Source organism: Nyctibius grandis, chromosome 13 (genome assembly GCF_013368605.1).
Source record: "Nyctibius grandis isolate bNycGra1 chromosome 13, bNycGra1.pri, whole genome shotgun sequence".
Taxonomy (NCBI): Eukaryota; Metazoa; Chordata; class Aves; order Nyctibiiformes; family Nyctibiidae; genus Nyctibius; species Nyctibius grandis.
Genome location: NC_090670.1, coordinates 16,297,171 through 16,312,007, shown reverse-complemented (window position 1 = coordinate 16,312,007; position 14,837 = coordinate 16,297,171). Strand labels below are relative to the sequence as shown.

General features: G+C 40.0%; 1 protein-coding gene across 1 annotated transcript in view; it reads right to left on the bottom strand.

Annotated features, from left to right (window-relative positions):
• GRIA3 (glutamate ionotropic receptor AMPA type subunit 3) overlaps window positions 1–14,837 on the bottom strand; it is a 149,998-nt gene that overhangs the window by 59,796 nt on the left and 75,365 nt on the right. The window contains exons 5-6 of the mRNA XM_068412032.1: window positions 4,279–4,332; window positions 2,684–2,845 (exon numbers count right to left, since the gene is read on the bottom strand). Of these exons, the coding sequence (XP_068268133.1) occupies window positions 2,684–2,845; window positions 4,279–4,332 (216 nt within the window). The remainder of the gene's footprint in view (window positions 1–2,683; window positions 2,846–4,278; window positions 4,333–14,837) is intronic.

Genomic DNA, 14,837 nt, shown 5'->3' with positions numbered 1-14,837 from the left:
CTCTACATGCCCTTGTAAAAAGACCCTCTTCAGCTTTCTTGTAGGCCCCTTCATGAAGAGAAGAAAAAAAGAATATAAGGGGTATCTGCATGTACTGGTGCACCTGCCCTTTTTTTTGTCTGTGTGATACCGAGAGCTCCTGGCTCCTGATGAACCTTACGCTGCAGTTAGTGCCAGAAGACATGCTGCCCATGCATGATTTAGAAAGGTGGAAATCCAAGTTTCAACTGCACGTTCAGCTACTCTCTTTGCGGGTAAGACTTATTAAATTCAGAAGAAGTTAGTTCTATCCTGTAGGGCAGGATAGCACAATCAGTGCTCTGTATTTCTTAAAAATGTGTATTATCTCATTGCAAGCTCTTCAGTTTGATGTAAAGGCTTAGGAAATCTGCACAGAAGTAGGTGTGTCTGCACGTGCAGATAAAGAGAATTGTATCTGATATCAAAGAGTGCAAAGGGAGGATTGTGAAGAAGGTTATTCAGTCATTCTTACTGAGTTTTAAATGACAGCAGTTCATAAACTCTTACTGGGTGTGTGTGGGGTGGTTCCTGCTCTGACTGTATCTAGGTATAGGCACTCTTTTGATCCTGCCCACCTTTACCTCTTCCTGCAACGCTTTGCAACAATCACCCTCTCCTCTTTTAGTAAGTCAACAAAGGTTATACAGCACATTCCACACAACAATACAGAACCAGATAGTAATTTTAAGGTATTTGTTCTTGTATTAAAAAAATCTTGTAACAGCTGTCCAGTCTAGCACTACATAAAACTTAACATGCTGATAATTTTTTCAGCAGACTGCGTCAATTGTCAGTAACCTTAAAGCAGTCCCTTCCAAGTCATGCCAAGAGAGTTATCTAATTTTCTACTTTATTTGAATTCTACTTATGAATGCATGAGCATGCAAAGAGAAAAAAGAGAGAGAGAAGGGAAAGGCTGATAAAATACAGAATAAATTAAACATCAGGGCTTTAATCTCTAGGCAATTTTATTTCCTAATCAAAAATATTGTACATCAATTTTTAAGTATGCTTTTTGTCTGATTGACAAATACTGCGCACATTTCTATAATGAGCGGTACATTTGTGGAAAGGTAATGTAATCTCTGTGTTTGTACCATATACTTATGATTCTTTTGTAAGGATGAAGAATATTTTTTTCCCTCAAGGTAAATTGCTTTCAAGTGGAATAAAATCTTCCCAGGTTAACTTTATATATTTCAGAGCTTTTAAGATTCTACGATACTTATCTTCACTTCTGCATCACTGCTAGGAAGCTTTAGAAAGCAGGCCTAGGTCCTAATCAACAGGGAACAATCCACTAATCCGAGATTTGTGGGCCTCTGTTTGCCTTTCTCTGCTTCCTCAAGGCTGTGGAATGGTGTGGGATTAAGATAATTTTCCTTCCCCACAGAAACCACATGATCCCAGGGATGGAAAAGTACACCTCTGAATGGCATTGGCCTTCTGGCAGCAGAACCTCATAACTGGTTCCTATTCTGTCTGCAGCCCAACACAGTGCTGCTGCCTACCGTGGTATCCCCCCATGCATTGGACTGGACTAGATTTTTTCCTTCCTATCTAGTATTTTATGCTTCCCTGAAGTTTGTCTTACTAATATCAAGACATTAGTCCCATTTATTGGAGCAATATTGAATTCCAAATCTGTTCATCAATTTGCATGTCCCCCTCCCAAATCAAGCAGGAAAGACATGAACTGTCTCATCATGGCTGTGGCTCTTAGACAGGTTTGGTTTCCCTGAGACAGTCAATACATACGATGTGAGGACTGGACTCCTGGGGGTGACAGAATTTAAGGCCCTCTCATCCACCACCAGTCCCAGATTTTATTCATCTACGCATATTGATGAAAAGGAACAGGCCTCACCAAAACAGGAAGAGAAAGAAGGAACGTAATAGGAATATTAATCATATGCAGTGGTCCTAGAAGATTTTATGACTTCCATCACTGGACAGAGTATCCTTGATGCACTCCTCCACCGGACAGTGAATAGGGTTCCCCTCTACTACACAGATACTGAGGCAGAAAAAAATCTGGGGAAGATATTAACAGGTTGCGAGTCTCCGAAAACCAGTAGCCTTTAGTTCACCCAATCTACAACAGTTTCAGTGAACCTGGGACTTTCATTCAAAAAAAATTTGGAAAATTTTATTGGTTGCAGATATAATATCCATAGTCTTTAAGTAAAGGACAGCAGTGCAAAACACAGGGTTAGATTATGAGGGCAACTGTCAGCAGTGACTAGGAGGTGGCAGTGGCTCCTCAGCGAATCTAGAGCTACTTTATTTTGCACATTAAATTCTCTATTAGCATTAAAATGGACTAGTAACCCATAGTTTGCTTCTAAAAACTAATCTAACTAGCCCCCACACCCACCCCAAGACTAGCTCAAAAAGTTCAAGTTAGAAGTTTTTATATCCACTGCTCAATGACAGGACTTGCAAGACCAAGCCTTTGCCTCTGAGGAACTCCCACCGTGGTGGGCACTTGTGTCCAGCTAACAGCCTCTGCCTCTTTCTCCCTTCTGAAAGGGCAGTGAATGTTGCAACATACTCTAATCAGGGATCTATATCATACACACATACACACCTGGGGTTAAAAAACCCCAAATGTTGAAAGCAACTCATATAGTCTCCATCACTGTCAGGGTAAAATAAATACCTTTAATGGTGAGTTTTTGGCTTCAGGGAATTCCCTTTCATCGAGTCTCACCCAGCGTTGTAGAAACTGTTGAACCATTGGGTTTTCATTATTAACAATCTGGAATCCAGTAACATTGGCACCTCCATGCATTACTCTCTCCAGAACAATGTCTGTGAAACCCTGGGAGGGGACACATGTAGAAAACAAGAATCATTGCCATCTAAAGTCCCTTTTCTTTGGCTCAGTTTTACCTGCTATAAGCGTAGCAAAAAAGAAACTGATTAATTTCCCTTGTTAGCTGAAAATATTCTACCAAGGAGACAGTTACTATCACAATTGTTATCGTGATAGTGGCATAGAACAGAGCTTAAAATCTTCTTTTCAGACCTCTGCAATAGAAAACTGCCCTGTTGTGTTGTGGCAACGTCGTACATAATATTTGCTCATCAGAAAGAAAACAGTGGGGAAGCTTGAAGTCCTATTTCCTCTTTTCTCCTCATCATGGTGAAAACTGGTCAAAGACCTCAATCTCATATTGTTCTGTGGAGGCAAAGCGCACACCTCTTGTGAGGCAGTTCTCCATCACAGCGTTACTTAACAGTTCACTTGCAAACATCACGGTATGATTCTCTCCCACTCTGTTGTTATTTATACCTGAGGCAGTAAATCGGTGTCTTTTTGATTAGTATGACTTGATTGCAGTCATGAATGTCAATGATTACACATGCTAAACGGCAACCTGGAATAAGAACCTCTCTATTTCTATGCACATGCTAATCAGTGAGATCATGGTTCTTATAAAGCAAAATGACACATCTTAAAGGCATACAGTACTTACACTAAATAAGGGTATTTTAAAATTTGTCTTTTCTGCTTTAATCACACCAAAACATGGATACAGAGAATCCTCTACTAAGTGGGATTGCTGAGCTGAAAGTGTGAGTTTTAGAAAACATTTTTCCACTCACAGCAGACACAGAACCCAGAAATTAGTCTTGCTGCAGGACCAACTACAATATAACACTTTTTCTAAGGAACTCTAGCAGATGGTGTTTCAAAGGCATCATAAACATCCCTGAAAGTCAATTCTAGAATCCAGAAGAAGCTCTGATACAGATAAAAATGTACTGTCTTGTCCTGGTAGGTCAACACATACACAGGCATAACCCTACACTCTGAAATACAAAAGAACAGCTAAACAGCCTGGGTGCTTTACTTGATAGAATTGTTCTAATTTGCAGCTTTTATCCACTTATTTTATACACAAATATGCTAGAATTATTTTTCCTGGAGTGCTTACATTTCAAATATGTTACACAGAAGATTACAGTTATCAAGTGTCTTACTTAGGAGAATACAAATTAGTAGAAAACATATAATTAAATTATTATTTTAAAATTAGTAAAGGATATGAGATTCTTAGACAAAAGAAAGACCATAATTGAATACAAATGACTATAACATACCGGGTCTAGTATTTACCAAAGTAATTTCTCAAAATCCAAGAACTCATCCATGCATTTCCTCTTTTGCTGATTAAAGTTGCCGCAACTTGAACAGAATATATTACCCTCTAAAACTTAGCTACACTTGTAATGAAGGAAAGTTCTTACCAGGTTAGCTAACATGTAGTGATAGCCTCTAGAATGCTTGCCGAGGATTACAACCTGCGTGAAGAAAAAAATTACATGTTACTCAGTTGTAAGAGGATGACTCTTAACTAGTGGAAAACAGCTAGAGAATGAAAAGTTTGGTAATCTTCTCTGCCCCATCCATGGGCAGCACGAGTATTACAGATCTGTGGCTTTACAAACACGATGCAGTCGTTTGTGTTTTTAAAACACACGGGCAGAGTACAAAGAAGGATAACTCCCAGGGCTCAGAAGACTCCGCTCCCAGACATGACCTTACCTGGCAAACCCACCCTTGTGATCACAGTGTCTCCTCTGCTGACCAGGTTAATTTTAGTTATCTGGTCAAGTATTTCTGTTCTGAAATGAGGTAACACTGTATCCACTCACTGAACTCCTGTTTACTTTGTTCCTTATTTGTGGAGTGTATGAGAGGCAGGTGACCCAGCCCAGCCACTTACCGTCTTTATTAAACTCGTACCAGCGCAGCGGGGCTTGGCAGGCTCCGGGCCATACAGGGGGTTAACTGCCACGAGAACCCTGGCCAAGCCTCGTCATATATGAATGCTTGAGGTTAAATTCCTAAAGCTATAAGCAGTGACCTTCATTGCCTTTTGACAGCTTTCAAAAGGCCTGAAAACTTTTTGCTTCCAGTGCATCTAAATGGACGCATCTGACCTTACACGTTTAGTCAAAATTTATACTAAATGTGATGTTGCACATCACATGTAGCACTAAACCAACACCTCCTGCCCTCACTGACCCCACCTGGGCAGCTCTCTGTGCAAATGGAGTCATTAAATGGAATCACTAAGAGATAAAAAAGCAGCAGGACGAACTGAGCAGCTGCATTCTGTAGGGGTAACTGGGAAGAGTGGAGGCAGCGCTGCTTGGCAAGCCTGAACGCTACCACTGTGTGCTCGTCCCCACTCCAGTAAGACTGTGCTTTTGCAGAAAGGAAGAAAAAACACACTTCCCATGTCTATGCAGCTGGCTGCCGGCTCACCACCAACACCCCTTGTGCAAGATTATGCCACTGCACTTAGCACTATTCCCTTGCCTTCAGATGATAATCTCAGTAACATCCATCCAGTCCCACAGCCGTCAGGTGGAACAACGTCCAGCAGTAAGAATTTAATCAATAATTGTGGTGATTACATGTGTGTCAGGACAGAACCAAACCTACCCAGACTTCCTGGGTTAAACAAATAGAACTTAAAAATAGCAAACATAATGCTGGTGATACACCACGAGTATATCACTGACTATGATGATGCTTTTTGATGGAGAATCATCTGAAAATCTACACACACCATACTAACGTACTTCTCCATGGTCACAGGTAAATGCTCCAAATGCCATACTCTAAAAGACATCTTTTCAACATGACCGCTTACATCTTTGCTAGAAACAGATGACATTTGAGTCATTGACTTTAGATATACTGCTGAGCCTGTTAAAGTTCTTGATTAAATTATTAAGTTCCCAATTGCCTCTTTGGGTTGTCTTGTCCTTAATAGATGCCATTTCTTTCAAATTCACATTTAATTCTGTAGGAATTTGCATACTTCCAGCAGCTGGAAAATAAATTGCTGTTCAGGTCCTCTTGAGAACTGTATGTATACTCTGTTGGTAGAAAGCATCTGCTTTCTGACGCTCACATTTGCTTTCTATGGAAATGTGCAGGCTTCCTTCGGATCATCTGGTGTGCGTGCTATTTGCATACTGAATTCTCTGTATGTTTTAATTTCGCCTTAAAGGCAGCAATTTACTTTTAGAAGGTTAGATACAAACAACTTATTTAACAACAACAATACTCTTTGTCTTTTTAACCTTAATAAAAAATAAGAAAGCTTTTACATTTCTATCCAGAAATGTGTTTGTTTAAGAGAAAAATTCCACGACAGATGAAGTCAGAGGCTGTAAGAAAAACATACGTGGAGCTGCTACAGGCATCAGGAGCAATACTGCAAATAGGAAATGTAGGACTCATTAGCACAGATAAGACTCAGCTTCCATCTCATCTGTCGTCATGTCTCCAAAATGACCAGAAATAATTCAGTTTAGTCCCTTAGAGAGATCCAATGCACTACAGTCAAGCTTTAATTCACAAAGCATCTTTCAAAAGTGACCTCCCAGTATTTCTACTCACACAATCAACCATGTTAATCCATAATTATTTAACTGGATCTTAACAATGCTTTTAAAATTCACTACACTTGCTGTCCTAAACCTTAACAAGCACAACTCTCCTCCTCCCTCACTTTCCACCCTCTACCAGCCGTCCAGCATCTCTAATGGAGCTGCTGGATTAGCAAGCCCAGCAGAAACAATCAGACATCAATGTAACTCCTCGGGGAGCAAAGGGATGGAGAAAGCTTTTTTATGAAGAAGGAAAACAGGAGTATAACAAATAAATCTCATCAACTGCTTATATATTGTGAAGCTTATATAGGAAGTGGGATATTGAATAGTGGTGGTGAATAGAAAGCCAGGATTACAGGACAAGGATTTCACAGAGCTACATGTCTTTGGTAAGTTTCACTTCCGAGACTTAATATTGCTTTCACCTTGACTGAAAGAAAAGCTTAGAGGGTTTTATACTGAACAAAGGAGGAGGGAAAAAAATGGCTGGAAACTATCATGAATAATTCAGACTTCTGATCCCACACAATTCTTGCCTTGTAGATAAAAAGATCATGTCAGGTTTGATATAGAGTCAAATACAGTTTGTATTTTTAATTAACTCTTTGGATATTTCCAATTAATTAAGAGCAAATCTAGAAGGAACATAATTAAAATGTATCTGTTTTTAAAATAAAAGTCAAATCTGCTGGCCAGCACCAGGCTCACTGGAAGTACAGACCTATATGCCAGATTTGAGAAATTAAGTCAGCATTGCCAATTTCAGTGTTTCATTCGCCTGGGGAAGTTATTTTTTGAATGAAAGCATAAAGACAGTTTGGTTTCCACTGCATCAGTCATCATGATAATAAACAGGCAACTACATTTTTTTGCCTTAGTTTTTCATTTTTCTTAGAGTTTTGGAAGATAGCATTACAGAGATTAACTGGCTAATATTAAATTGGTATGGAGCATCGTGATATTTCTAAAGCAATAATGATGATTCTCTCATCATGTAATTCAAAGGCTACACAACACCTAAGAGGAAGGACAGTGAAGAAGCAGCAAAGAACTTTAATACTAACCTCACAATTACTCCATTACCTTTCAACCTCTTCCCCACTCAAATTACAACCACAGCTAATTCCTGGTCTAGAACATGGATCTGGGTTTTTTGGCCATGAAAATTAAATGTTGGAGTTAAGGGTGAAGGGAACATTACAAGGGGACTGGTAAACTCAGATAAAAGTCAAGGCAGGGAAGCTCTTTTGAACAGTAGTGATGGAGACAGATCCGGGGGTTTCACTGGAATATTTCTCCAAGGACTTGACAAGGAACTAGAATGGTAAGAACAGAGTGTGTAGGTGAACAGTAGTAACAGACCAGAGGCAAGGACAGAATGGGTTAACGAGAAACAAGACTCTATGGGCTCAAAAGAAATCAAGCAATGGAAGAATAGTGCAAGTTTGGTAGGTGGGACTGAGTAGTCATACTGTGTCTTTTAAAAATATCAATGGTTTGTCTCTGATTCATGAAAGGGAAAGATAATTTTTCTTTTATGGATGGAGGAAATCACAGAACAGGTGAGGTTGGCAGGGGCCTCTAGAGATTGTCCATTGCGACCCCCTGAGAAGAGTCTAGCTCCATCTTCTTCATTCCTTCCCATAAGGTATTTGCAGACATTATTAATATCTCCCCCCACCCCGAGCTTTCTCCTCTCCAGGCTACGCAATCCAAGTTCTCTCAGCCTTTCCTTGTACGTCAGATGCTCCAGTCCCTTAATCATCATAGGGGCCCTTCACTGGGCTTGCTCCAGGATGTCCATGTCTTTCCTATACTAGTGAGCCCAGAACTGTACATGGCACTTCAGATGCAGTCTCACCAGTGCTGAGTAGAGGGGAAGGATCACCTCTATTGACCTGCTGACCATGCTAATCCTTTGCAGCTCAGGATGTTGTTGGCCGCCTTTGCTGTGAGAGTGCAGTGCTGGCTTGTGCTCAACTTGTCTGCCAGGATCCTGAGATCCTTCTCTGCAGAGCTGCTTTCCAGCCAGGAAGCCTCTACCCAGTCTGTACTGGTGCACGGGGTTATTATTCCCCAGGTGCAGGGCTTTGCATTTCCCTTTGTTGAACATCACAAGACTCCTCTCTGTCCACTTTGCCAGCCTGTCAAAGTATTGCAGCACAATCACCTAGTCCATCAAATGCTCGTCCTAATTTGGTATCATCTGCAAACTTGCTGAGAGTGCACTCCATCCCATAACCTTCAGATCATTAACAGAGAGGTTAAACAGTATTAGCCCCAGTACCCTTAGGGTACTCCAAATAGTAACTAGCCTCCAGCCGGCCTTCATGTTGCTGATCACAACCCCCTAAGCCCAGCAGTTCAGTCAGTTTGAAATCCACCTTATTGCCTCTCTGGGCTTTGATTTTGAAGAGTCATTGAAAAATACAAGCTAAGAGGATATGCTTGCACTTTTACTTAGAGAAGTAGCTATCACGATTTTGGCAGCAGTGAAAAGAAAACTACCATATCCAATTAATACCTCTTTGGAGCTCATCTTCCCTTCATTTGAATCCATTCCCATCTGGTCAGTTTATTGTGTATAATCAAAGTTATTTATCATCCTTTATTTACAAATGAAAAAAGAAAGAAAAAAATAGGTCACAAAAGTACAGACTACCTCATTTACAGCTCAAACCCCCGATATTTTATGAGCCTATTAGATCTTTCCATAACATAAAATACTGATGCTGACAGGCAGTATGGCCACAAAGAATTTCCGAAGATTTTTACTGTGCTTTTCATACCTGACAAGTGGCAGAAATATGCCACTTAAATGGAATGACAGGCAGAGATCTGATCTGCTGCAATGTGTCTTTCCATTTCGACCACATCTGGGAACAATGAGGTAGTTTAACTCTAGAATTCTTCTTTCCTAGGTTTTAAAAAGACAGCAAGAAAAATGAGATTTCCTGTAAGCCCAGAGTAAAGAAGGATTTTGTTGTCTTTGTTGAGGTTATGCATTAATTTGGGTTCCACTTTTGCAAAAATCTCACATTTAACTTCAAGCATACGTGTAAGTTTCTGATGATGGGAGAGCTTAGCTACCTCCAGATGAGCAGTAATGTGCCTTTATACCTCGCTACAGAACTACAATTATGACACCTTTGCCTTCAAAGCAGTGTGGAAATGCCAGAAAGGATGGCATGATTCCTTCTTTTCAGCAGCAAACAAGCAAAACAGATAAATAGACTTGGGTCTAAAAAAATTCCAACAGCATTGCAAGGATCAGCTGTAAGTGCTGATTGCACTTTGTGGGAACAGCATGAATAACAAGCCCTTGCTACCTCAAGCATGGTGACAACTGTCCGGCAAGCCTAAATCGCTGTGGAGCACACCATCTTCTCTCCTGGGTACCAGGTCAGGTGTTTTCTAGTTTCTACCCCTGTTGATAGGGTTTCTGTTCTAAGGATGGAGTTACTTAAAGCTTATCTCAGACCTGACCAGCTCCTACCTGATATTGGATCAAATGATTGGAAAGTTGTGCCCTGTGATGCAGCACCCTACTGAACCAGTGGCACTGCCTCATTTGGTCTTCAGGACACACTTAAGAAAGGAGAGGACTAGAGTATCAGGGTGACAGTCCAATTAGTTCAATAAAAGCTGAAGTCAAGGCCCAAAAAGTTCTTGTCAGTACGTTAGCAAGGATGTTTAGCTTATCTTTAGTGGCATCTGCAACATACTGCATCTCAGCTGTTTCTACCACTCAAGAACAGGAGAAACTGAAGCAGCCCTTCAGCTGGAAAACGATCTTCTCCCTGGGCGCCCTCCCACTCCTGTAGATCCTTGCTGCAGTGGGGGAGCTGGCCGTGGGGCTTGCAGCCACTGCACTTCAGTTCTCTGGGGTCAGTGCACCATTAACAGCAACGTAGTTACCTTCTACAGTGTTACCACGTGGGTAAAGGTGCAATAGCATTTGACAGCCATACATAATCATTCCTCACTATGTTTACTTTGCACAAGTCGCCGCTTGTCACATACATTTTTCACATAGGAGTAGGATAAATAGGAAGAGAACAGAAAATAAGAGCTCTCCTGAAATGCGAACAGGATTTTCCTCATCTAACCAGATGCCACAGTAAAAACAAGATCCCTTGTAACCTCAGCAGATCCACTACACTGTAAGTTTGCAGTGCCCACTCCCCTGTTTTCCAGTACGCACATATGCTCCTGCAGAAGGAGCAAGCTCCCTTTGAGGATTATAAACACTAGACAAGGCTCGATCTTCGCTGAATAAATTTATAAAAAATAGCTTTTTTGGTGTCATGATTTTGTCTCTGTCTATCATGCCAGCAGCACCAGCACCAACATACGAGGTTCCAAAGGAACTGCAATCCTGCTGGGGCAGAAGATACGTCACAGCTAGTGGTGGTCTGTCACAGACAAACAAGTGATACTCGTCCTGCCTTTAATTCCATGGAAATAAAAGCCATTTCCATGTTAGGCAGAAGTGGCTTCCCTCATACAAAGGGTCAAAACCTCACGACTGTAATTGTAGTGCAAACCCAGGGAAGACTATGTATTTCTTCACTTAGTATTAATGGGATGGGAATCTGGCCACCAGTAACTGTGATGCAGTAAAATATGCAGTAAACAATGATTTCATTTATATGAAGAATGAGTACTACATTAAATTTGAGTTAAATATTAAATGAAGAATGTATTAAATATTAAGATGAAGATTCTACACACATATTACTTGTTGCAGATAAAAAGAACTGCATATGTAGCTGAGATTAATTTCGACCATTTCAGAGGCTTTATGTCCTTTAGGGAATGTCACAAATCCATACACAGTCCCAACTGCTGGATTTTGTATTTTTGTGCAGTATATGGACCTAAGAATTTTACTTCCATGCAACTGCTACCTTGTACATTTGTGACTACACCTCATAACTGAAATCCTACTTTCCTCTAAAGCGCGGTATCAAGATCATTTGTTTCGGCTTATAAAACACTCTTCAAAAAGCTTTTGGCTCTTCTGCAATGTATGTCTCACGGGAGGTAATTTCCTAGAGAATAGGAATCTCGTAGAAGAAGGGGACAAAAATGTGCATGGTGGAAGCAGGGATCTGAGATGCCTCTGAACCATTTTATTAAAGCGTTTCCCTCTCTGGTCCCCGCCTTGTGCCCTTCTCTCCCTTGCCTCTCTCCTTGACAACAGTCACAGCAAGAGTGAGATTTTACTTTTAGGCCACCTCCAGATAGATGATGGTTGTGCATGTTAGTCCTTGGAGAGTAATTAAATGCAGCATCTGAAAGTTGTATTGTACTTCGTTCTCCCTCCATATGGCTAAACTTTCTTTTCCCATAACTAATCTGACATTTGCTGATTGAAGACTGTGTGTGGAATATGCATTTAATTTGTGCATAAAAGGTTACATTAGAAATTACTTAGGAAAAGAAATTACAAACTGCAACATAGGTTCTGAGGGCACGATACTTTCTCCTAATTTCTTTCAGTTTGTTGACAAAGTTTTCTGTGAATTTTCTCTGCCCTGAAACAATTTTCCTAAATTCATTTTCCTCGGTGTGACTTAGCAATATTGTCAGATTAACGAATCTGTTGGCATAGTTATTGTTAAAGGACATATTCTACTGCAAAACATCAGACCCTGGAGGACACTGAGATGAAGAGTTTTATGATCCCTGGTAACTGATATTCATAATCACAATTTATTCTTCAAACTGAATAAAATTAATTAAATAAACTTTTCTTTATATCAAAATCTCGTTTGTTTAGACAGATGAGAACAGTGTTATATCTCTCAGGACTGCATCTCTCTTCACAAGTCATGTCCTTCAATACAAAGACCTTCGCATCAAAATCAATCAAAACTTAAGCTACCCTTCATCACTTGATGCTACTGCACTGAAAACAAGATCAGATATGAGGGGTTGTTATAATAAAAACAAAAATGCTTTGTAGCGCATGAAAGGGATACTCAAAATTGCTGAGACCTTTGCCCCTTATTTTGCCAAGATATTCTCAAGAGGAGATACTTGTTCCCAGAGAGCTACCTTGAAGAGATTTATGCGTTGTAGAAATTTTTAATTAGTGAATTCTTCAGCTTCTTGAGTGAGATTAATAAAGTAAAAATCCAGTTGTGTTCTGGAGGAATTTTTACAGTTGTATTTATAGGAAGTAAATGACTTAATTAAATATGTTGCTCTGCAGCAGTAACTTCCACACATAGGTCATTTTAGAACGGAGGCCATATTTTAATTGTCTACACAGTTCTAGTATATTCTTTGAGAAAGATCCTGCCTTGAAAAATGTTCATAATGGAGTGACTTTACATCCAAGGTAATTTCACAGAGGTTCCAGTACTTCCTCAAGCCTCTGTGAAATCTTAAGTTCAAAACTCACCTGAAATTTCACAGAGAGACTTCAGATCTCATAAAAAACACCTGAAAAACAAATGCATCAGAATTGCTTCAATTCAACACTGACAAACCATGCTACAGTACTCTCCTCATTGGTTTCATCTTCTAGATCTGCTGGTTCAGTGTTCTGTCTTCCTCCCTCTTTCTTGGCTATAACCCTTCTCAGGTCAGACACTACCAGAAGGTCAGCAACCATGTTATGTTCTCTGATTTGACATAATTTTTTGGTATGATGTTCAACAATTACTTGGGTTTGAAGCTTTTTGATGCACTACTGTCATCAAAGCTTGAATGGCTTTTTTGAAGACAACTGATTTGGTAATGTATTTGGGACTCTGCAACTTCTATTTCTCTACATGGATCTTCCAAAGAGTCCAGGGAAACTGAAATTCATATTAGCTAATAGGAAAGGTACACAGAGAAAGATCCTCGCTGCATTCTGTCTTCCTACTGCTTCTGATAAATTCTGAAATATTCATCTACCTTGCATCTCATCCCATCAAGGGCCACACTCTTGTTCATCAGTCAAGGCCCTGTGTTAATACATCTTATGCTGCTTTAAGCCTCAGTTCACCACCTCTGAGAAGAGACATGAGGTTTTGCTAACCTGAGAATGAATAGGTACCACTGCCATCTCTGCTCCGATACTCTAGAAAGCTCAAAAGAATAGGAATCTATGTTAACTGCTTAGATGGGTAAGCTTCTCAGTAACCATCACATGCTTTTCACTGACACATAACCACCTTTTCAAAAGACACCAGTATTTCTTAGTCAATTCTTCTTAGCTCAGAAAAGTTAAGCAAACAAGTGCACCTGGCTGTACCACTAGAGCTGATTGCCTTTCCCTAGTAACACTCCCCAGTTCCTTCAATCTACAATGCAGCCGGCTCCTATCCCATGTAACATGGTCCCATCACAATAACATCCTCATTTCCAACGTCACATACACTGTCTTTACTTACGCTGCCTCCTTGCTTCTCAGCATTTGTGGATGCTCTCATTGTAGACCTACAAGTCCACATCAGGTATATCAAAATCAGCACTATCAAAACTGACTTCCAGACTAGCAACCTTCACAAAGTTTCACAACACCTCAAAAGTCACTTTCACAAAGCCTCTTAATAATAGGAATCTTACATTTATTCTTACTTTTTCAAACCTTCTGCAGGAATCACAAATGCTTCAGCACTGTCATACAGTTTGAAGGCATATCCACATCACTAACAAGCAGTTCTTTAGCAATCTTTGCATCATGTGCCTAACCCCTGTGACACAGATGATATCTAACTGTCCTTTTTGGCTTTCAATACTGCGAAACTGTCTGTTGAACATTCTTAAAAGTACACTCTTGCAATCATAGACAACATAAACAATGCTCATTTCTTCTTCTCATATCCCACAGGGAAAATGAAACTCTGAATCAGTCTTCCCTGCTCAAAATGTAAAAGGATGTACATCCGTTGCGGGAAGAGAGGAAGAAATTAGGTAAACTGAGGCACACAGTTTTCATTTTAAAAATACATAAATTTCCCATTTTCTCCACACCTCCCATCAGCATGTCAGAGTAAAATCCCACTATTACTCCCTGGAATTGAACCAGAATCCTTGGAAACAGAATCCTGCTTACATAAACCATTACTGCATGTCAGGATCACTTCAAACTATTATTTGGATATAACCCAGAAGTGTCGTAGTAATTCAGTCCCAATGCTCACACGAGAGTCTTTTGGAAGGGGTTTTGTACTGCAGAGCACTGCCTTCAAGCAGACCAAAACATACTGAATAGTAGCCATTCCTTTTTTTTTTTTTCCTTTTGAGCATTTCTTTTCCTTTTTAAATGCTCTATGAAATTAAGAAAAAAATATAAATCAGTGCAACCTCCTCTAGGAAAAACAAGGTTACTTTTTCTTATACTTTTTATTATAAACAGAATTTTACTGTGACTAGAATTGCACTCAATTTGCTCT